This window comes from Cydia splendana, chromosome 23 (genome assembly GCF_910591565.1).
Source record: "Cydia splendana chromosome 23, ilCydSple1.2, whole genome shotgun sequence".
In the NCBI taxonomy this organism is placed as follows: domain Eukaryota; kingdom Metazoa; phylum Arthropoda; class Insecta; order Lepidoptera; family Tortricidae; genus Cydia; species Cydia splendana.
In genome coordinates, this window is record NC_085982.1 from 5,734,498 (window position 1) to 5,760,149 (window position 25,652).

At 36.9% G+C, this 25,652-nt stretch overlaps 1 protein-coding gene across 1 annotated transcript; it reads right to left on the reverse strand.

The window, feature by feature from the left end:
- Positions 1–255: 255 nt before the first annotated feature.
- Positions 256–25,371, reverse strand: LOC134801862 (deubiquitinase DESI2). The gene is made up of 9 exons (XM_063774504.1): positions 25,190–25,371; positions 24,548–24,694; positions 10,045–10,172; positions 9,572–9,724; positions 8,909–8,998; positions 7,520–7,571; positions 4,058–4,146; positions 3,498–3,579; positions 256–2,683 (listed from the first exon to the last, which is right to left on the reverse strand). Exons 2-8 carry the CDS (start codon positions 24,659–24,661, stop codon positions 3,501–3,503), a joined length of 705 nt encoding a protein of 234 aa, XP_063630574.1. The 5' UTR covers positions 24,662–24,694; positions 25,190–25,371; the 3' UTR covers positions 256–2,683; positions 3,498–3,500.
- Between the last annotated feature and the right edge of the window lie 281 nt (positions 25,372–25,652).

Consider the following 25,652-nt stretch of genomic DNA (forward strand, 5'->3'; position numbering starts at 1 on the left):
TTAAATACCTATCCGCAATTATGCAAGCCGAATAAATTAAAATTTTAATGCACGATATTTACCTGCATATAAATTATTTCAAAGCCAAATTCCCCAAAATATCCCACATATCAGGTAGGTATACACAAAATCGTATCACTTATATAATTCGTTACAAGCCACTTAAAAAAAAAACAGAATACCCGGATGACGATAGGATCTTAAAACGTAATTTTTGAAACACATGAGAATCTTATAATATACCTACATTTCACATATGAAAAATAATATACATTTACATTACACATGTGAAAAAAATGGATAGATACCCACGTTGTAATTTTTAATTTATTTTATAATTATAATCGAGAACTAGATTTTTTCCACAATTTATCCGATGGCACTTGGTTGAAGTCAAATCCTTAGTCTATTCCATTCGAATTTAAAAAGAATGAAAAAAAAAAACTGCGTCATTCGTCCATTTTTTTTCTGATGGAACATGGAACTGTACACTAAACATCTTGTACAGATGTAGTGCATAATTATTTTCCATCGTATTTTCACGGAAACGTACGAACGTGTCTTGCTATTTCTGTCAGTCTCGGTACAAAAAGTACTAACGTTGACTGAAGTAGCATGACAAATCCGAACGTTTCCGAGAAAATACGATGGAAAACAATTACCTATGCACTACATCTGTACGGAGCTATTAAATAATATAACGCAGTATTTTAAATAATAAATATGTGTAAATTTTACCGTTTTATTAATGTACAGATAGATAACCTTATTTTTTGCACTTGTACCTATCCCATAATCAGTAAGTTAGGTCTTCAAAGGTCCAGTATTTATTTGTATTATTATTTAGTTTAGATAAATGAGGGTATTTTTTAACAAACAAGTATTACCTACCATCAAAGTTTTTTTTTCTTAGAAAGAGAACATGTAATGTCTTTATGTCTATATGTATACATTTAATATAATAACGGATTTGCGTAATCCAGCCGAAATATGACTAACAAGAATTTCAACGGACGGACCACTAAATCTACGTATATTATTAACTATATTAAATATTAATTTTATTTAGTTTGGATAATATTTTAAGGGCGTGATTACGATATCAAGTGGCATTGGATTTATGGAAAATGATACTTATTTCTTCTACAGTTAGGTACAGATGGAGTGCATAATTATTTTCCATCGTATTTTCACGGAAACGTACGAACGTGTCTTGCTATTTCAGTCAGTCTCGGTACAAAAAGTACTGAGGTTGACTGAAGTAGCATGACAAATACGAACGTTTCCGAGAAAATGGATAATTATGCACTACGTCTGTATTAATATACATTTTGTTACTTTTTTGTTATGGCATCTTTGAGTTAGTTTTCAACTAAAATGTACCACATTGTCGGTTGTAGATAAGGTTGATATTAAATTGAAGCTTTATGGAAATATCGCCTTATTGATAACCGACAATAAGTATCCTTTTGGCTGAAAACGGCACATATTTTTAGTATATACAAATTTCCAGCAATGTACAGTATTATACGGAGCTATTTCTTATGCTGAATTATATTTAATGCCAAAAAAATGAAATATTATCCAGGTAAATCCTCAAATAACGGAGCTCATGTAACATATTGTTTTTGTGCAGCCCGCCCTTATTCAAGATGGAAAGTCAATATATCCAAAAGGTGTCCATATTTGGCGCACGCTCTTAAATATGGTTTTTAAGGGTGAATTGCAAAAAAAAAAAATACGTAGTACATAATAGTTGAGTACCTGTAATTAGTTTTAAGTTAATAGGGTATTTGACTGTATTTAAAATAAAATTATTTTCCACCATGCATGAACCAGCACCAGAAAATTGTTTCTATTTTAAAACCCTACGATGCCTTTGATTGTGACGTCACATGCTAGTGTTTCATATAAATTCTATAGAAAAATCGTTTTGACAGTTCGAAAAATTATACTGATTTGCATAGCTGATTTGACTAGTAGTCAAATACCTTACTGATTGCATTGTATTTTGTATTACGAAAAGTAAGCAGTTTTTTTAAAGGCATATGCAGTAAGTATGATGGCGATGGCGTATGCTTTAAACTTATGTGTATTAAATAAGTACAATACATTACAATTTATGTGATTATTTTTCGTAACACAATAAAATTAAGACAGGTCCTTTTAAATACGTACACATTTTTTACAATTCACCCGTAAGAAGTGCTAATATTATTTTAGCTCCCGACGCAAAAAGAGGGATGTCATAACCTCCTAAGACCCAGCCATACAAATGAAAAATCCATAATTTGCCACTGGAATTTGAACCTATAGTGTAGAAAATAGAGTTGATTTTGCGTTGTTGGCAAATTGAATGAAACAATGCAAAAGCGTCTCTGCTCCAATTGAATAGGATTTATCGAACTGAGGAGGTACTATAGGTAGGATCGTGGGCCTTAGGAGGATAAGTTTGACCGCTATGTGTGTGTGTCTGTGGCAGCGCAGCTCTTAAACGGACAACCAATTTGATGCGGTATGTTTTATTAAAAAAACACGTTTACTAGCGGTGACTGGACTACAGTATACTTGTATAAATCTAGTATTAACAACATGGAGAATGAGTTAACAGTAACGTACGATGCCTTTGACAACGCGATGGGCTGTGCTAGCCTCGGTCCGCGTTCGCCGCGCACCACGGCATCTGAAAGGTTAAATGTATTTTAAAGTACTATTATATGGATGACCGCCGCTTCCCCAAAACCGTATTCTACTCTGAATTGGTGGAAGGCAAGCGGAAGCATGGCGGTGAGCATCTGTGTTATAAGGACGTGCTCAAACGACACCTGAACGCTTGCAACATCGACCCTGAGCGTTGGGAAGAGCTTGCTACAGACAGGTCATCTTGGCGGTCGACCATCTTTAACCGCATCCAATCGTTTGAGATCAAACGCCAACAATGTAAAGAGAGACCGAAGCCCTCTTACGCGTATACGTATAACGCGTCTGGCCAACTCTATCGTAACACTTGCAGAAGAGTCTTTAAGACCAAGTTCGGGCCCATAACAGGCGTAATCCGTACTTGCTGAGGTCGCCGTCATCGATGAGGAGGACTATATATAAGCTACCCAAATCACAAACTCCACGCAGAAGAAGTCACGGGCAGAAGCTAGTAGGGTTATAAAATGAGTGTGATAAAACCGATAGTGAGAATAGACTGTATAGATTACTTCACTACACTATTTGGTGCTATTTTTTTAAACAAAATCACTGGATGTCAGTTTTACTTGGAACAAAGTTAACGTTTGACAATTAACGGGGCAAAAAGTAGCCGAAAATACCTCGCGTGATTTGTACACAACCCCTAACTTGTAAATTGTAATACAAGCGGAAGTCCCTTTCTAACAAAAGCTGTCAAAAAGTGACATCCGCTTGTATTACAAGTTACAATCTTTTGAGAAACGGGCCTCTGGCCTGGCAGCTGTTCATCGGTGGATTATTACGGGAGCATTACTCACGTGCTATTGCGGCGTGTTGGGCGAGGAGGAACGCGAATGCGCGGCCAGCGAGTGCTGCAGGGCGGCGGGCGTCAGCCACTCTCTGTGGGATAACATTGTCATTATAGGCTAGGCTGCTATCTAAAGTTGGTCAAGCAGATCTTGTCAGTAGAAAAAGGCGGCAAATTTGAAAAATGTAGGCGCGAAGGGATATCGTCTCATAGAAAATTTGAATTTCGTGCCTTTTTCTCCTGACAAGATTTGCTTGACCATCTATATTTTACTAGATTTTGTTATAAAATTCAACATGTGGCATCATCCATATTCCCCTTCTGTCCACGTGGTCCTACTGCGTTTGTCCTACCAATCGGACCACATGAACTTTTTTTTCTGCTTGGTCCGAATAACTAATTGGACTATTGAACCAATCATTGTAAGGTATCAATAGATCAGGTTTGTTTTTAGGATCAAATGTCTATATGGGAAGCAATACAAAAGGCAGAAATGATAATCAAAGTCCGACAGTCGTACTTCATTCTTTTTTTTTAACACGAAGAAGAAGAAAGAAGAAGATCACATACTTGGGCAGACACCGCTGCAGGAAAGGAACGCACGAGCTCACATACGCCAGTCGGTTCACCCACGCCGGGATCGGTTTGTCGCAAAGCGCCTGCAAATTAAAATAAATATTATAGGACATTATTACACAAATTGACTAACCCCCACAGCTCAAGAAAGCTTGTGTTGTGGATACACAGACAATGATGTATATGATATATAAATACATAGAAAACAACCATGACTCAGGAACAAATATCTGTGTTATCACACAAATAAATGCCCTTACCTGGATAAAAACAAAATTAAATTAACGTCGTCTAGTACCCACAACACAAGCCTTATTGAGCTTACTGTGGGACTAGGTCGATCTGTGTAAAAATTGTCCTATAATATTTATTAAATTAATTTTAATTAATTTTCAATGAAATTACGTAAAACATGTATTATTCTTATAATAAATCCTGTACTGATGTAGTGCATAATTATTTTCCTTCGTATTTTCACGAAAACGTACGAACGTGTCTTGCTATTTCAGTCGGTCTCGGTACAAAAAGTACCGAGGTTGATAGAAGTAGCATGACAAATACGAACATTTCCGAGAAAATACGAAGGAAAACAATTATGCACTTCATCTGTACTGTACCACAGAATAAATAATAGTACTAGGTCCAGAAGGTTTACTCTCTAACAAAACGCGTCTATTACGATAGATACAGTGGCGTGCACTTCATAAAGGCAAAAAGGCACTGCCTACCCTACTATAATTCCGATGTCTATCCTCTTAAACTACTTAATTTAATTTATACTTGATCGTACTATCAGTAATCGATATAACTTAAAACATTCTAAAAATTAATAAGCGCTCCATCTACCGGTTAAGCTTTGTCATCAAGTCATCATCTATAATTCTACGCGACATGAAGTTTACACCACGCGGCACTAGCGCCGCTACGTGCCTTGCACGGCAAAGACAGAAAACATTTCCGTCTAAATCTTTCTATGTGTGCCTCTCCGTGAGTCGTCGTTACGCGGTTACAGTGTAGTGGGCCTTCCTATAAGTACGAGCACACAATTATACGCAATAGGCAGTGTCTTTCGTACCAAACCTAAACGAATGACGCCCGAAAGTTTCCGAATAGTTCCGATGTTTACGTGACTATTTTAAAAAGTAGCATTTGCTATGGTAATTTAGTGCTAATACGAGACTATTTTTTTATTCGTTTACAGTATTTGGTTAAGTTTATTTACATTTTTTATTCGGTCGCCATTGTTTGTTTGTTTTGGTGAGTTTATGAGATAACAGTTGCCGGAAATTATAAAGTGCGATTAGTGAAAAAATGAATAATTATAACTGTGAAAGTTGTGGTGGGTGTGTGTGTGTGTGCAAACTATTAAAAATGATGCGTTTTCAAAGCTTTCGTTTAGCCAAAAAAAAGAAGTAATTGAAAAGACTTGGGGTCATTCCACCGTTTCGGGTGTTACACTTGAACTCTTAAAATAAGGTTTTATTCGATATTGTAACAGGAACTAGGAGGTTACAACTATTGATTCATCTACTACTTTGATAATATTTTCTTTTCCTGTACACACATAATTAAAGTATAAGAGCAATAACGAGAGAATCACTAAAAAGTAGCTGTTTCGGGCGTTACGGGAATTGGCCTATACCTTCTGACCATCAGTACCAAAATGCATAATTTAGCGAATTTTGTCAAGTAACCTCCAGTTTTATTTATGTCAAGTAATAAAAGTTAGTATAGTCTACTGAAACACTGAAGTAACACTTAGTATCACTTTTCAATGAATTTTAATAAAATAAATTACCTGTTTCGGGTGTTACTCATGGTTCGTTTCGGGTGTTACGAGTACGAAATTAAGACAGATTTATACGAAATTATGGCTCATTTTATTGAAATTATTGTCTTTTTAATAAATATGATTAAAAACATAAGTAATAAATGCTGAATTATTATAAAATACATTGATCTTAACAATAAAAACTGTTTCTCGAAGATATCATAATAATTTTTCTTTCGATGCGAATATTACCGAAAATATTCACTTAATCAAAAAATGGTTGATGGTGACACCTATTCATTTTGAAAGATCTATCCAACGACACCCCACATCACAGGATTAAAGTCGCAAAAAAATTAAAAATATTTTGTACAGGAGCAAACCTAAAAAAAAAATTTTTTGTAGTTTTTGTGTTACTATTTTGTCGCCATGATTGATTTAAGTATCCTTGCCAAATTGCAGCTTTCTAGCACTAACCATCACGGCGAAAAGCCGGGGACTGACAGGCGGACGATCAACACGTTTCGGGTGTTACACAACTTCAAACTTTAAAACATACGACTAAAGCAGACGCTAAAACAACAACTATTACACATTTGCATAGGTTCACATCATAGCCTTTCTTTGGCAAAACATGTTTGGCTATAGTTAATTACGGGAAAAGTTACACATATTTTTATCTCTTTTTCGTTTCGGGTGTTACTTTGAGACCACAGTCTAGAATACTCTTCTAAAAACCGATTAATCCATGCTTTTTAATATTTTTAAAGACAAATTATAAAATTACGATATTTTACCTGAAATAACTGCGGGAAATTTGTAACAGTTTACAGTTACTTTCTTTTTAATTAGTCTTGCCAATATCGCTGTATAAAATTAGTTTTACGCCTATCATTTAAACGTTGCGATCAAGTACATGAAAAACATGTAAAAATTGTTTTTTTTTCGGTTTTTTTTTTCTGACATGAAGGTTTGGTATGTTTTCTATGGAAATAGGTTAGTGTTGACTTCTTAAACGAATTTTCATTTTTGAACCCTTGGTAGCGTTTATTATGGAATGCCCCCTTGACAACAAAATGAAAACCATCACGCAATTTTTTTGGTGATATAGTAGCTCTCATTTTTTAGGGTTCCGTACCCAAAGGGTAAAACGGGACTCTATTACTAAGACTTTGCTGTCCGTCCGTCCGTCTGTCATCAGGCTGTATCTCACGAACCGTGATAGCTAGACAGTTGAAATTTTCACAGATGTATTTCTGTTGCCGCTATAACAACAAACACTAAAAACAGAATAAAATGAAGATTTAAGTGGGGCTCCCATACAACAAACGTGATTTTTGACCGAAGTTAAGCAACGTCGGGCGGGGTCAGTACTTGGATGGGTGACGTTTTTTTTTTGCCTTTTTTTGCATTATGGTACGGAACCCTTCGTGCGCGAGTCCGACTCGCACTTGCCCGGTTTTCTGATGTAATTTTGCCTACCCAGTCTCAAATCTTTGTGCACGCCACTGGATAGATATGACCGCTAGGTGGCGCAAGCGCGAGCAGGCGTCCGTTCCGTAGCGGTGCGCGGCAACTACTATGGCGAAACACAAAAATTGGTGTGGGTCGCATGTACTTGTATCGACGCGACGAAATCGCGGAGTGAGCCACGCCTGACTGTACGTAATTGAGGTAATACTTACCAAACAGAACGCCGATGTGAAATGATTACAATTGTTGTTCATGAGGTGGTATCTGAAAGCAAAATATTATTTTCAAATCACCTATTCGGAAAAGGGCTTTTTCTTCCCCGCTAGGAGGGGCACTTTTCCTCCCTGCTAGGGGCGATCAAAGTGGCACTTTTCTGTTCTAGGAGACTGTTTATGTTATTTTATGCATTCTTTTTTTAGCTTGAATAATATTTTGAAACATAATAATTGTGTCAACACTAAGATTTTTTTATTTTCCTCATAGTTGATGTGAAAAGCAGTATGTGTCACACGGTATCAAAATTATTTCGTCTTGGGCGTTAACACTTGAATCCCTCATTACGCTCAGGATTGACTGTACGCCCTTGACGGAAATGTATCATTTTGATCCCTTGTAACACAAACTACTATTTTACAATAATGTAAAGATAGTCATTTCGTATACTCGTCTTACATAAAATAATATTTTGTAAGATGTCAATTACTTATTGTACAGTCGCCATCAGATATATCGGAGCGACCATGGTGCTCACAAATATCTGAACACGCCCCTATTGTCAAGGCGTTAGAGTGCGTGTTCAGATATTTTTGAGCGCCTCGGCCGCTCCGATATATCTGATGGCGACTACTATCCTAAAATTCCTAAAGGATTTTATGTACATACATATTATTGGAAAAATCTGATACAAAAATATTCTTCAAAAATTACTTACAAACTCTGTAATTTGGTCAAGTACATAGTTTGTTTAATTTACGAGTAACAATACAAAAAAAGTGCTTCTATGCACATGCAATAAAATAAATCAGTCTTCTTTTGTACTTCTCAGTATAGGGTGATCCTATATCTTTGTCCAATGTGCATTGATCAAACACCGACATTTGATCAAATATTACGAATGACATTTCAAAATGGCTACGCAAATAGTATAAAAACTATTTTTTTTTTTTTTTTTTTTTTTTTAACATTTATTTACATACAATATATATACAGTGGTACTACTAAACGAAATTAATAACTAGCTTAAATCTAAAATAGGCCCTTGAGGCATTGTACCAAACTAAATTAGATTCGTGTTGCGGATGACATATTATGTGAAAATATACATTTTATTTTGACGAAACCTGAGGTGGATGAGCTATCTGTATGATGACGAAGCCTGCGCTGTGGATCTGAAGGTACCTATGCTGTTATTATTATGTTGTTTTTTTTTGGGTCAATAAATTAATTATAATATATGTATAAAAACTTGGACCAAGATATTGGATAAGTGCAATGGACCTCATCAAAGAAATTTGTTCAAATTTTGGATATAGAAATTGGACAGGTGGAATATACCACCCTATAGAACAGTATAATTTAGTAAATAAAACTAGCATTTTTACCTGTCACCTCGAAATTGTTTCCCTAATTCTGCCACAAGTCGTCTGACTTCTTCTTCGCTGAAACTTGTATATCCTATGTGCACACTTTGTCTGAAAACAAAATAAAACGAGATATATTTTTTAAAAATCGACATTATTAACTGCCAACCCGTGAATGAAGGTCTCTGGTTGAACTATATAAAAAAAACAAGTATTAACTTGCGCGTTTCGTGTCTTGCGAAATGTATACAATACAGGCCGAATTTTTAAAAGGGGTCGTAGATTTTTCCCAAAATCTGTAAATGCCAATTATCGTTAATTAAAAAAGGCGTAGCAATTCGGGTTCTGCTCTCAGAACCCATAAACCATAGATTATTGCGAGATGGGATACGTTGTATCATTATGTAATGAACGGTAAATCGCACTGACGTACAGCACGAGCTCTTTTTAGGCTTAAAACGGTGTAACGAGATAATTGGACTCTATATACCACCTGTTGCACGGCATGTTACACGCTCTGTGTGTTACAGGCTCTGTACTCACCGGAACTGTTCTCGAACACGCCGGTGAAGGCGTAAGGGTGCCCGCCGTACGCCCATTCTGAACCGTGCACTAGTACTGTTGCAACCTGTGTTGCTGCATGTTACACGCTCTGTCTCCATGTGTTACAGGCTCTGTACTCACCGGAACCGGAACTGTTCGCCGAGCTCCCTCTCGTCGCGCGGCGATATCTCGAACACGCCGGTGAAGGCGTAAGGGTGCCCGCCGTACGCCCATTCTGAACCGTGTACTTGGACTCCACTGTGGAATACTCCCACCCCAGCACCAGCTGTGTACCTGTGGATTTTAATGTTAATAAATAAATATTATGGGACAAATCGATAATAAATCATGAGTTGAGTATCATGAGTATTATGACGTAAGTATCATAACGCATACACCTGTTATTTGAAGTTGAACTATAGAAATTCAGAGACCCTACACTAGCGTCTTCCAGCGTCTTGCCATAGAGTTGACTAGACACCAGCGTCGGCGTTTAGTCAACTCTACGACTCTGGCAACTGCGCATCGACACCACCTTCCGTAGTGCTGACTAGACTAGACACCGACGTTCAAAAGACGCTAGTGTGGGGTCAAAGAAAACTCTACGTGCTTACCAGTTGGTCCAATACATGTCGTACACATTCAGAACAACGGCGGTCTGCCCGGGCCGCGGCGCCTGGTGCTCCGCGCGCCGCGACAGCAGCGACATGCACGACGGGAACATCGGGCACAGTCCACACAACTGCAACGGAAAATGACGTTATGATCCCATGCCCTAATGAGCTCCAATCTGAATCCCATAGTTTTTGTTTAAAAATCATAAAAAATAAGTACCTATTCATCTCTTTCAAAATCCGGTAGACATAAATGGAGTTAAAAGGTAAAAAAAAACACATGATCAAAAATAAAAATGAAATGAATGGTAAAATGATCTTAACGCAACTTTATTGTTAAGAGAATAAGAGCGCGTCAAGGTAAATTTGAACACCTCGACCGCTTAGCAACTTCTGCTGCTGACTGTACAGTAAGTTTGACGCCTAAGGGCACAGACAAAACATCCTCTAGACTGAGCATAGTCGCGCTACCCCCGCAGCCACGCATACGGTAAATTTACTCCATGTTCGAGTCGAAAGTGTCTTTGTGTGACGTCCGTGAACTCGTTCGTCGTTTGAACGGACCAATCACGGCACGGGATCTCGCTAACCTCGTCCCGCGCACCCCCGCATTTTTGGCAGCATCGGTTGCATGAAATAATTGCTCTAAACTCCGTCTAGAGGATTCCTAGTCTATGCCTAAGGGGTACCAAGGCCCAACTTCGTTGGCATTAGTGATTATAAGCGTGCATAATTTGTGCGTTGTGAAGTTTTATATATACCTATATTTAAATTAAAGTTTCTAAAGCTTTTTTGCATTTGATTGAAATCTTGTAGGAAAAGTTTTTCAACTTGTGACCTATAATTGTAATAGTGCTGAACTGTCAAAAAACAAAACCCTGTAGGTATTTCTCGTGTAGACAAAATAAAATACCTACGAGTAAAAAATGCATTTAGGTACCTAACGCTACTCACTGTAAACTAAATACTGTAAAACGTATTGTCTATATGCAGTCATATAGAAACAACGAGTTCAGTGACCATAACAACTGACCATTGTAATACAAATATTACTAAACCATGGAGTTCTGTGAAACCAGTTCAGCTTAATAGTTCTAATAAGGAAGAGTGCTATTTTTAGTTCAAACGCAGACAGATCATTTCATTAACGAAGACGCGTGCCTTGACTCGTATTGTCACGTTATTAAAGGTTAGATTTAACAAAATCTGCGCGTCATCGTGAATGACACGAACTATAGTAGATTTATAGTGTAAATAACATTATTTGCGGTATTTGACACATTATGACTGACGTATATAGAGATGTAACTAACGCAAATCGATTGTCACAGCAAGCGATTACGATTGGATGGCACGTAGACTGAGGTATCGAATTGTGACGTATAATGAATTTTTATTTGAGATTTAAATAAAGCTAGAATTATATGGTTTTCCCGCAAGCTACCGGTCGGTCGGTGTATTTAATACACCGACCGAGTAGGTCGCACCCATTGTCAAAATTGAAACTAACTGGGGATCTATTTTAAAGTTTATTTATGTTATTTCTGTGTCAAATTTGTTGTCTGTTAAGTGACGATAAATATATCCATATTTACAATCAATTATCCACCTTTTCCTTATTTTTATTAAAAGAAAAATGAAAAATTCATATTGATTTACTTAGACGACTACCGATTCATAACGGTGGTGTCCGGCCAACCCTAAAATTAAAAAAAAAAAGACGTAGAACGTAAACGTTCGCAGTGCAGTTGTTTTCCTTTGTGATTTCGATGTGCAAAACATTTTACGTAGTATTGCTGTTGTGAGTGACAGACGTCAAATACCGCAAATAATGTTATTTACACTTTAGTAGGAAGACTTCCTAATGTTTTATGAACATTGGATATATTTAACACCTGCGCAGTACCCTATTGAAATTATGCAAAATTATCGACTCTTCGCCAGAAACCTGAACACATGAAGTTGCAGTTCAAGTAGGCAGATTACATTTAACGTTCTAAAATAATCTGACATCAATTCCCAAATAGGTTCTTAAAAAATTGACTGAATTTGAATGGATTTATACAGAAGCTTTACCAGTGCTGCCGATTACAAACTCAACACTTGATTTTTCCAAGAATCAGCTTTCAGAAGTACTAAGCAACCCGCCCCGGTTTCCACGGGTAGTTACACTAATTTAGACTAAACCTTTATAAAAATTATACACCTAAACCTTCCTCAAGAATCACTCTATTGATAGGTGAAAACCGCATGAAAATCCGTTCAATGGTTTTTGAGTTTACCGCGAACATATAGAGTTATAGACAGGCAGACTCGGCAGGGGACTATGTTTTATAATACGACTATGTATTGATTTACGAGTAAGAGTGTCTAACGTTCGGTAGCGACATTAAATAAATAAATATCTGGGGACATCTTACACAGATCAACCTAGCTAGCCCCCAACTAAGCAAAGCTTGTACTATGGCTGCTAGACGACGATATACTTACTTATATTAGATAAATACATACTTATATACATACACACCCATGACTCAAGAACAAATATTTGTGTTCATCACACAAATAAATGCCCTTACCGGGATTCGAACCCAGGACCGTCGGCTTCACAGGCAGGGTCACTACCCACTAGGCCAGACCGGTCGTCATTGCAATGTTCCTAAAACGAATATAATACTTGAACTTATGACGAATGTTTCTGCCAGTTAGTCAACACGAGTCAGCGATTGATACGAGTTGACTGCTTGTATCCAGTGGGCAATTAAGATAAAGTTGGACCCGCGGGTCAACTATGGCCAATTGGCTACATCGCGTAGTTAGTGGCCGAGTGCATTTAGAAAGTGGGAATGATAATGTAACTAGTAACAATTCACGGTTAGTTTCACTAGAATTATGTCAAAGAGATTTTAGACTAGAGGATATTGTCAAAGTAAATTATGTAGTCAGTACATTTAGGTACTGCCATCTTTCGACACAAATGATTAACACTTTTAGAACGCCATCTGACTTTGATCATTATTTTCTCACGTAAAAATTTTTTTTCACCACACCAGCTCGGAAAGGCTTACTTTGCACTTCAAAAACTGATAGCAAAGTTGCATTTTATTCACATGTGAGGCAAAGTAATCAAATGCAAATTTTGAGTTGTTTTCTTGTTTGCTGGTAGAATTGACTTTTAAATGATGATGTTGGATGATAAATATTTAATAACATTCATTTGGATTTGATTTGGTTCGATTTTGTTTGATATTTTACATTTAATATTTGCTTCGGGTTGGTGTGACGAAAAATTTTTTTGTTTCACTCGGGGGCAAATTTTGTTTAACCCTCGTTCTTTGAAACCAACGCTCAAGATTCCATTTTTCGAACCATTTTTCAATTTTGGAATCTTTCGCTTGCTCGAGTATCAATATTAGCACGAGCGGTTAAACAACAACTTTGCCCCCTTGTAAAGCAAATAACTATTATTTTATTTTTGATTACACAGTGTGACTGTAAATGGTTGACGTTGCAAATATTACCACACTACCAGGGACCTTGTTTCGTCTTGCAAAACGCTATAATCTCGTTTCATGACCACGTGGAGTGTCATTATGTCATTATACGTCAATAACTACTTATTTACTTGAGTACCGCTTTTGTTTACTATTGAGAAGTATTTCTTAACCAATTACTTACTGGAAAATAAGAATAGTAGTTCAAAAAACGTATTTTCTACATGGTGGCTAAAAAATAACTGCATTCCCGTTGCCAGGGAGGTTTTGGGATTATACTGAGCAACGTTTACTATGGGGCAAACTCCGGAATCGCGAATAAAATTTACCCTCCCATAGAAAATAGACCAGCCAAAATTTATGTAACAGCCAATTTTTTTTCGCGATTTCGGGGTTGGTCCCATAGGGGCTATTCATAAATTACGTCATTTCAAATTAGGGGGGGAGGGGGTCTGGACATCGGATGACGGTAGCATGAAGTAGGAGGAAATGGGGTCATTTGAAGCATGATTTTTGGATGATTATGGGGGGGGTGTCAAAAATCGTCATAAATCGATGACGTAATTTATGGACAGCCCCATAGTAAAAGTTGCTCAGTATAATCCCAAAACCACCCTGGCAACGGGAATGCAGTTATTTTTAGCCACCCTGTATATACATAATGTTTACATGCCTTTAATATCGCTCGCTATGCACTATGCATGTAATGTCGGTTTGTCTGTTACCTCTTCAGCTCTTCACGCTTTAATCGCTGAACCGATTTAGATGAAATTTGGTATAGATATAGGTCATCATCATCATCCCTCGCAGTCCAATTCGCTGGCAGAGGTTGGTATTATAATAATTAATACCGAATTAATAGGTACTCAGTAAGGAATAACTATTACAAGTTTTTACACTTTTTCGCTTAAAATAGTCCTAATTTATGCAATGCGTGCATGTCTTGTATTTCGTGAATGAAATTTATTCCATGTTGTATAAAACTTCCAACTTATTCCATAAATTACTGTTGAATAACATTTACTAAAACACTTGACGCCCAATCGATTTTCGTCCTTACAACCCTCGTATTAAGTGTTAGCCTTGAATGAAACCTTAAAGCACGTCAATTCGAACGCGCACCTGACATGAAACCGATTTTTAATCATTTTAGAATCATATCATTTAGCTGTAATACGCGCGGGCGTCTCGCTCGCACTATACGGACAAGTCAGAGCGAAATAAATGCGTGAATGACCTGACCCACGACCTGACCTGCCTGATATGATTCCATTTTTTTTAAGTGGAAAAATTACTGCATTGCGTGAGACTATTCAACTCACAGCCTCTGGATTTCAAGAGTTCAAGTCTCACAAGGCAGTAATTTTTCAATTTTTAAATTTATTTAAGCTTAATATCATCGTTCGCAGACGTGTCTGCTTGTTAAAAATTAATTTGATATGATTCCTATATTACTAGGTAAGGTAAATGTGGCTAATTCCGTCATATGGTCTATTCCGTCCACGAGCGTATATTTCTTCCATTTTCAATCGAAGGAAAAAAAACATTTGCTTTTGATTGCTGAAACTAAAAGCAATCGCTTCTTCTTTCGACGAAATTATCAATGTTGTTCGAGAAAAACGCTAGTGGACGGAATAGCCCCTATGACGGAATTAGCCACATTGGCCTTATTTAAATATCAGTTTAACGTCAGGAGCACATTCGAATGGTCTTGTAGTAGGTTATTAGTTTCAAGGTAAATAAAGTGACATTGGGGGTCATCCATTAATTACGTCACACGTTTAGGGGGAGGGAGGGGGTCAAGAAAATGTGACATATTGTGACATGGGGGAGGGGGGAGACACAAACTTTGTGACGTCACTTTAACTTCATCAGTAACCGAATTTTTTTTTTAAATTATTTTATTCGCTGTCCATTTAAATAACAAGTTTTTAAAATGATAATCGTTTTTATTCTTTTAATTTTCTTTCCTAAGCAGTTTTGGGTTATAAAATTACTAATATTTATATCGTCAAAAATATTTTGATAAAATATTAATAATACTTAGGTACTTACTTAATTCGATTTGGCGATTTCGTAGAAAAAATGTGACGTCACACTAGGGGGGAGGGGTTTGCCAAATGTGACCAAATGTGACAAGGGGGGGGGGGGGAGGGGTCAAAAAACCTAGAAATTCGTGTGACGTAATTAATGGATGACCCCTTGGAAATTTCTAAGTTAATACGAGCGTATGTCCTTGATTTAAAGCAATTATGGAATACAAAAGACGTAGCGGTGATAAAAAATTCTATGGGAAATCGATACCTAGAATCTAATCGTTTTGTAAAATATTACGGACAATTTTAGTAAACGTTTTGCCGCGAGTGTCGTATGTTAATTGTAGTGACTAGTGATGCTTTTTCAAGATAATATTATTAATTTATGTTATTTACCCTGAAAAGGCTAATGAAATATGTTAAAAAATTAAAAAAACCGGCCAAGTACGAGTCGGACTCGCGCACGAAGGGTTCCCTACAATTACGCAAAAAACGGCAAAAAAATCACGTTTGTTGTATGGGAGTCCCACTTAAATATTTATTTTATTCTGTTTTTATTAGTATTTGTTGTTATAGCGGCAACAGAAATATATAATCTGTGAAAATTTCAACTGTGTGCCTGGTGACAGACAGACGGACAGTAGAATCTTAGTAATAGGGTCCCGTTTTTACCCTGTGGGTACGAAACCCTAAAAATTAACTTAAAACAGAGAGGAAAGTTTCAGAGAAAGCTGTGTTTTCTCAAAACAACCTTAGTACACTCTGTACTCTGTACGACCAGGGTCGCGCTTTATAAAAGACCAGCACTTCACCGTTTACCTTGCATTATAACAAAAAATATTATATTGTATGTATGTTAGTCTAGTTTTTGTCACGCCCTGTAGCCCAAACGCTTGACATGTAAGCTATCGTTAGTTTCGTCACCGCTACATTTTTGTGACTAGCAGTTGTTACTCGTATATACCAAACTGCCCGATTCGAACTTTCAGATACGTCAATTAATAGATGTAGGAACGATATGGATTAGATGTCAGTGTCAAATGTGACGTTTCTTCAAACAAAAACGTCACTTTTGACACGGACACATCTAATCCATATCGTTTCTAGATCTATTAATTGACGTATCATAAAGTTCGAATCGTGCCGTTAGTTAGATACCGACTATCTCAATCAGACTTAAGGATGTATTTTTAATCCATCCTAAAGGCGTCTACAGACGTTACAACAAATTGCATGCGATTTTAGACTATTGCTGGCTAAGCACAGTCAAGTGTAAAAATATGGGTCCACACATCATTCTCAATAGTAAGTCCCATATCTCTTAGGTCAGCGAATTAAGAACTATGGGACATATTATTGAGAAGTTATATGCACCCATATTTTTGCACATGACTATAGGTACCTAACGAATTCAATCGATAGATCAAAGACGACGACCCCGCGACGTATTGCAAATCGCATGCGGAAATCTGTGACGTTTAGAGAGGCCATTAAAATAGTTAATTATACAGGATGGCCCATTTAGATCGGTCAGTATGGGAAAATCTGAAACTAAAAGATATATTACGACAATCTCTTCTTAGGAACCATGTCATCGATTTTAGTAACAAGAAAAACTTCACTCATACATTTAAAAAAAATGTGTATCGGGAATCGAACCCGGACGTTTTGAAAAATTAAACTATCACTATTTCTATTTAGGTATCGATTGTGTAGGTCTTAATTAGTAAATGTTACTATGAAACATGATGTCTGAAATGAAAATGCATTGATTTCATATCCCTTAATTTATTTTAGTAAGTTTTCGAAATGACCACAATATGAAAACAATGTATTTTATTCATTTCAGACATCATATTTCATAGTAACATTTACTGCTTAAGACCTACACAACGATATCTTAATAGAAATAGTATTCGTTTTATTATTCAAAACGTCCGGGTTCGATTCCTGAGCTGAGTACACATTTTTTTAAATGTATGAATGCAGTTTTTCTTGTTACTAAAATCGATAACATGATTCCTAAGAAGAGATCGTCGTATGTCTTATAGTTTCAAATTTTCCCATACTGACCGATCTAAATGGGCCACCCTGTATATGAAGCTAAAACCTATAGATAAGGCTAAAGCTACACACCGTTTTATTCTTACGCGGCACAGTTATATTGATCTTCTTTTTCATTTTAAACCATTCACACACAAACAATTCCACTCTATCCGACACATCCTCACAACACTGCGACACTGAACAGACTACAGTAACATTGTAAGTGCCCATTGTATGGTGATCTCCGTCTATTATAGTTCATTTCGTAAGAGTTGAAAAACGTCTAAGATTATTTTAAAACATGCAATGAGTACATTATATTGTTTGAGCCTAAGCGTAAGAAATAAGAGCGAGTATAGAAGTTTTATAAGTAGATAAAACTTCTACTAGCTCTATTTTCTTTTTAAAACAATTATTACCAACGAAAACTACAGTGGAACTTCGCTAACCCTAACCTCGATAAGACGAAATCCTCGTTAACACGAAATAAAATGCTATTCCCTTCCCTTCAGAGCCCAAAACCTCCATAACTCGAAATATTTAACCTCATTAACAAGAAGTAACCAACGATTCCCTTCACGACGACTATAACTGGAAAAATCAAATATGACCTCTACAACTCGAAAAAATAGTCGTTTTGTTTTACCACCTCGATAACTCGAAGTTATTTACTACCAAACCTCGGTAACTCGAAAAAAACAATAAGACTGTAATTTTTGCATTTCTATAATTACCTCTCTAATACGAATTTTTCATGCGATTTACTTCTGTAACTCGAAACCTCTTTAAGACGAACAAAAACCTACAAGAACCTCCTTATGTCGATGCCTCCATAAGACGAAACCTCGTTAACACGATGTTTTTGGCGTTTCCCTTGAGACGTACTATCGAGGTTCCACTGTACTACCAAACCTATTATGTTAGGTACGTGAATGTTCATGCCGCGCCTCGTCAAAAAAGATTACTTTTATTCATTAATTATGTCAAAGTTTAGTAAAAGGTCCCACTGGGGATTCTACTATTATGGGCAGTTTTGTGAAAACTGGCAAAACTTACTGAAAATCGTTTTTTCTTTAAAGCTGCCTTAAAGCTAAAGAATTATGACCTTAAGAACAAATTAAATTACTTTCTTTATTTCGGTTTGTTATTATGACTTTGATTGCAACCCTTAATTTACCAATTCAAACACATTTTTAGGGCCTCAAAGTTCAATAGTGTCCGATTGATAGCATGTCAGATATTATCAACAGTAAGAATACAACAAAGCTCACATATAACTGGTTGTAGTTATCAGGCATTTTTTAATCCCTAGTAATCAGGTAAGGTCTTTTTATCAGCAAGTTTAATGACTTGTACGCAAAGATGTTTGCAGGAGATAGCAGGATTACGAGTGTGACGAATGAAGGCTGTAGCGAGGGCATTATTGATGTGCAAACAACGAACCAGAATAACTTTAGAAGTATGACTAGAGCCCAAAAATTAACCCGCGTATATTGTGCCGCGAGCGAATCAACTGTACCGCAGCTGACTATAGGCCCCGTGCATGAACTATATGGGACAGCATAAAGACTGTATCGTTAAGTATAGGGACAGATAAAACCTGGTCTAACTGTTGGCATGTGTATTATTTTGTATTACTATGTTATAAGAGTTTGATCTGAGGGTACTTTTAAGAAGGTTTGACATTTTTTATTTATTTTAGGGACTTTATGATGTTTCTAATACCGTATAGCAAATACAGTCCGGACAAGCCTATCGAGCTGAATTTGAGGCAATTTCACCGACTCTTTGGTACGATTTAAAGTAACAACATGTTAATAGGCTGCCAAAACATGTTATCTAAGTGTCCTCTTCACGACTGTTCAATTGAGCAGCTGCGGAATAAATGTGGTGAATTTTTATTTTTACATAAAAACGTTTTGCACCCCACGTTTTGGAATACAAGGAACTGCAGTTAGCCATGGCATGACGCATGACTATAGCTACTAATACGCAGTGCCTGTAAGGCTAGTCTTTACGAAGTAATAATAAGTCAATGATCGTTGTCAGTTATTTCATTATTCAAACTAACAATCCACCAAAACGAAGTACAGTCAAGTGTAAAAATATGGAAACACACATCTTACTCAAAAATATGTCCCATAGCTCTTATGTCGGCGAAGTAAGAACTATGGGACATATTTTTGAGTAAGTTGTATGCACCCATATTATTATACTTGATTGTACAAGTCAAATAGAGACATATGGTTTTAATTCAGAATGCTAGCTTTTTAGGTACTGTTAGTTTCAAGGAGTTTTGAATACTTAATGTACGTTTAACGATCGGTTAACAATCGAAGACTGCGGTTAATTTTAAATATAGTAGAACACATTTAATACGATCACGTTTGTTTAATACAATTTCCAGCGAAATACCTCGTTATAAGGTGAGTAGAGAATCAACTTGCAACAAATCGCATGCGATGTGTTAAAATGAGTAGAGGCATAAAAAGTTTTAGGGACCAGTATAAAATGTAGTGTACATTTTATACTGGTCCCTAAAACTTAATTTCATACAATTTTCACGGTTAATCCGCTTTCCTGCTTATAATCCGTTTTTGACGTGGTCCCTTTACAAACTTCTTATCTTATGCGGGTTTTTTCTTTACTATTAACCTCATCTGTGTATGATAAAGATCCCGACCAAATTTTTGATCATGTTTTTGCATGTTTTTTCGAGAACATTTTTGTCTGCTTTATGCGACACGACCGAGTTTTAGACCGCCATACACGTAAGAAAGTTTAAAATACCAGTTTAAATGATACCTACAGAGGCAGACCAATAAAAATCATGTAATGAGTGAGTAGGTAATAAAATTTTCAAGACGTGTTGGACGTTTGATGATTATCAATGCAAACATGTTTCAATCATTGACGTATTATATCTATGGACTGGCCTTACGGGCACTAAAAATGGTACTAGTTCAGCGGTATGACTCACGAATTCAAGCCAATCGTGCAGTCTAACGCAACTAGTTGCGACCAATCGCGCGCATGATGCGAACTCATCTACCAATCGCGTGCGTGATGCGAACTCATCAACCAATCGCGTTGTAGCGGTGTCACACCGCTGTACTGGCCCCATTCTTATTGCCCGTAAGGCCAGTCCTGAAATATATACGTCAATGGTTTGAATTGACTAAAGTGAACAATTAGCTTGATTCATGTGTCCGATATCAGATAAGATGGGCAGTGAACAGCTTGGTAAACAGACTGGTCTGTGAATTATCACTTGATTAACCATTTTTACGTGTGTATGACAATATTGACAATGGTTGAGTCAAGGACAACATTTTGCATCAGTGGCGTAGCTACGCGAGGGCGAATGGGGCCTTCGCCCACGGCGTCGCACTTAGGGGGGCCTCGCAAAGCCAACCTTTTTATTACCTTGGGAAAACACATTGAAAAGGGCCTCACAGATGTGGTCTTGCGCTTGCTCCCACGGGTTGATTGGTTCACGCTACGCCACTGTTTTGCCTACACATTTTTGAAGTGAAAACTTCTTTAGCGGCGCTGTGCACTTTTTGTGATGGGGAAAAAATGTTAAACTCGCAAGATTCGTAAGACGGACACGTGACCTGATCGAAAAACTATTACAATGTCATTGAGTTTTTCTTTATTGATTTAATTGCCATTTAGTGAGTTTCCCTCTAACTGGTACTAATATAACTCGAGTACTAACAGTGATGTGCTTAGGGGTTTCAAGTAATGCGACGAAATAACGCTAGATGGCGTTAACCTCAATTACATAGTGCTGCAGACATTTTGCACTAGATGGTGCTGTTATTAATATTTTGACGTAAGACGTAAGACCACGTGACCTGATCGAAAAACTGTTACAATGTCATTGAGTTTTCACTTCTGCCGGCACTCCCGGAGTGCGACCCGTTTTTTTTTTATTCACCTTAGTAATAATATAGTTTTTTTAGAAGGCACGAATGACAATGAAATGAACGAGCAGGCGAATCGCGTTGATTTGAAGTATTTATTGTCGCCCGTGGACGCCTGCAATGCAATACAAGAGGGGTTTCAGCCTTTAAGATGGTAGACAGTATGCCCTTTTCTTGAAGGTTTGAAGCACTGACGTCAGGACGGGCCTTACGGGCACTAAAAATGGTACTATGTAGTTCAGCGGTGTCACTCACGAATTCGAGCCAAAAGTGCAGTCTAACGTAACTAGTTGCGACCAATCGCGCGCATGATGCGAACTCATCAACCAATCGCGTTGCGTTAGCTTTAAATGACAGACAAACATCTATAGTCTGTATCTTTGGGTATTTAAATAAAAGTAAACAAACAATTTGTACATTTTCGGGTAGTAATAAACTAATAACATTTATTGGTTAACCGGCCAAATACATAACCGCCTGGATCAACTGCACTGAACGACCTGACTTTAACCTACATTATTTGATCATGTAATGTTTTCATCTACCCTCAACTGGCTTAAGGAGCCATATGAGGGTAGATTTTGTTTACTTTTATTTAAATACCTTAAGATACAGAGTATAGTGGACAAATAAGGTAGACGAAAATTTTTTGAAGTGAAAACTTCTTCAGCGGCGCTGTGCACTTTTTGTGATGGGGAAAAAATGTTAAACTCGCGACAGGTCACGTGACCGTAAGATTCGTAAGACGTAAGACGGACACGTGACCTGATCGAAAAACTGAGTTTTCACTTCTGCCGGCACTCCCAGAGTGCAACCCGTTGTTTTTTTATTCATTGACAATCCAAGTCATCATTAGACCATGCTAGTCAATTTTATTGCCAAAGTGGAGACCATTTCGGCATCACATGTTGGCTGCTTTGTTTTATAGGGCTGCCAGCTTTTTACGAACCCTTCCACAGGGATCGGACTTGAGTGATAGCCTTATATACACAATATACATATTGGCCTAGGTCACCCACGCTATGTTTTATTTATTTTTTAGGTATTTGTTTTATTAACTTCTTACTTTGCTATCTCTGTTATTAGTATTGATGTGACGATTAAATGTTTCATTAAAACTTAATAATTATAAAATAACGTGTTGTTACCAATCATACCGCGCGACTGAGAGGTGATTTTTGTAAGATATAGGTGCCTATAATAAAAAACCACCTCAATATTTTATTTGTGCAAAACATACAATCCCCAAGTGCAACATTTAAATATGTATAACTTTAACATCCCTGACACACATTTATCTAAAATTTACATTTTGCAGAAGCCTGTGCTAATACAAATCTAGCACTGCATAAAATAAAAAAAAAACATCACCCCTCCTTTTTTGGTTGGGTTATAATGAAGCTTTTGCTTAGCTTTGTACAATTTTGTGCTTAATGTACACTTTCAGTGTTAAATAACCATGTTAGTGTAATTGAAATGTACATATAGCTCGTAAGACCCAAGGCAATTATTGCGCTTTTGAATTTGGAACTTTCTTTTATTTCTATAAGAGTTTATAACTCGAATTTAATTTGTACTTGTAAAAGTACGTGGGGACTTACGAGGATAATATTAGGTTAGGAATGAAAATTAAAATAAATGAAGTGCCAGGCCTACAAGCGGGTCTATCTACACAATATGGCTAAATTAGAAATTCTACAGCTCCAATGTCAGCTTAGTTAGCAACCTTTTTAGGGTTCCGTACCAAAAAGGTAAAAGGGAGCCCTTAATGTTTTATAATATGGCGCATTATCTATGAAAAGGGACCTTATTGTCGATGGCGCTTACGCCGCACAGCGTCGCGCGGCATTGTATTTATATCGGAGCATCGTTAATAATGGCGTAAGCGCCATCGACAATAAGGTCCCTTTTCATAGATAACGTCACATATTACATTTGGATCAAACATATGTGTTTTAAATATTGGAGATTTTAATTGTATTGTATACAGAATACAAATTTTAAAGATAATTTAGAAGAAATAAGAAGGTTAGTAATATGAAACATTATTTTAATAAAACACCTAAATGAAGGGAAATTATACTTTTGGTCATACAAGTAGTAGGCCCCAAAGGACTCTTATTTGTTTTTTATGCTTATAGTTATACTGTATGATTTATGCAAACCATATAAACAGGATAAGGCATGTTACAAAGATGCATTCTGTAAATGTGTTGTTCTATACAAAAAAACCAGCCAAATGCGAGTCGGACTCGCGTACGAAGGGTTCCGTACCATAACGCAAAAAACGGCAAAAAAATCACGTTTGTTGTATGGGATGCCCCACTTAAATATTTATTTCATTTTGTTTTTAGTAGGAATTTGTTGTTATAGCGGCAACAGAAATACATCATCTGTGAAAATTTCAATTGTCTAGCTATCATGGAACATATTTCCGGATCGGATTCACGGATCATGAGTTACAACCTGGTGACAGACAGATGGACGGACAGACGGACAGATGGACAGCAAAGTCTTAGTAATAGGGTCCCATTTTTACCCTTTGGGTACGGAACCCTAAAATGACCTTTGGATGATTAATGCTTACTACACAAAATTTTGCATTTAAATGGAAACAACATCAACAATTGTGTATATGCAAGTATACATATGCAACTCACTCTTAGGTCTTCTTTGTAGGGTTCCGTACCCAAGGGGTAAAAACGGGACCCTATTACTAAGACTCCACTGTCTGTCTGTCTGTCACCAGGCTGTATCTCATGAACCATGACAGCTAGACAGTTGAAATTTTCAGAGATGATATATTTCTGTTGGTGCTATAACAACAAATACTAAAAAGTACGGAACCCTCGGTGGGCGAGTCCCAATCGCACTTGTCCGGTATTTTTTGAAGAATAACACACTTTAATATGAAAATGATATCTAATGAGGTTTGCTAATGTGGTTGACAATGAAGTTGTACAATTTAGTAATTTAGCCGCCAATTAATGTTTCTTACTGGCTTAGGCTCCTCAGAGATAGCGGACGAGACAATCAGGGGGTCACTGTCCTTGTCCCCCGGCCTGTCCGAGCCCCGCTCCGAGCCGTTACGGTTGCTACCGTCTCTCTTCATTTCTACACATACTTCTCAACAGCTAATTCTGTCCTACAGGTAGGATTAATGATTAAAAAAATAAGCATGTGAGTTTAAAAATATTGTGGGTAGATACTTGATTATTTTAAGGGTAACCTACAAAAAATGAATCTACTTTTACATATTATTATGACAAAATAAAGCATACCTCCGTATCACTTTCGTTGATTAGAGAAGTATGCTCCATGGCACTCAAATAATAAAAAATAATAGAAATATCACAGCCATAACAAGTTCACAAGTACGGACATCAGGCACTGGACGAAACACAATCAACGTCCTTTTGTAGTGGCTAGTGCGTCGTTAAGTTAGGCATATCCTATTTGCAGTTTAAAATGATATTAAAAATGAATAGGTGGCTCAAAAAATCATTGTATGCAAATACAGCTCAACCATTACCGAAGATAATGTTTGAAGTCTCATTAACAAGGCACGTGGGGCATATGCGACATACAGTATGAGCTCTAAAACTAATACGAATCGGAAATATGTTAGAATTTTACTTACAAATGTTGGTTGGCCTGTTTTGTATGCAAGTGTATTCCATAGAATATAGCAGCTCCTTCAAATATGTAGCTCCATTGTAGAAGCAGCACTAACGATGCAGCAAATCGCTTAATTTAAATAATGCAAAAGGAATAATAAAACTAATTAAATACAAAAATTCTACGCTTTTTCAATGTGCCTACTACTTGACAAATTTGACCTGCCAGGATGCCACAGATAAAGATAATTCTTATTTTGAGACAGATGTCATTTCACAGAACAAACACCAAACAAACACACTTTGTTTACCGGTTTACCGGTTGTTCATTCTTTTTTGGAACTGTTATTAACACGGATCAAATACCGGAATACTTATAATACGGTCAAACCAATTTGTTAGTCAGTAAGAACCAGGAAAACTATACTCATCCTTTTTTTTGGGTGCTAGTACTAGTGTAAAACAAAGATAGTACGATTCTCTCTG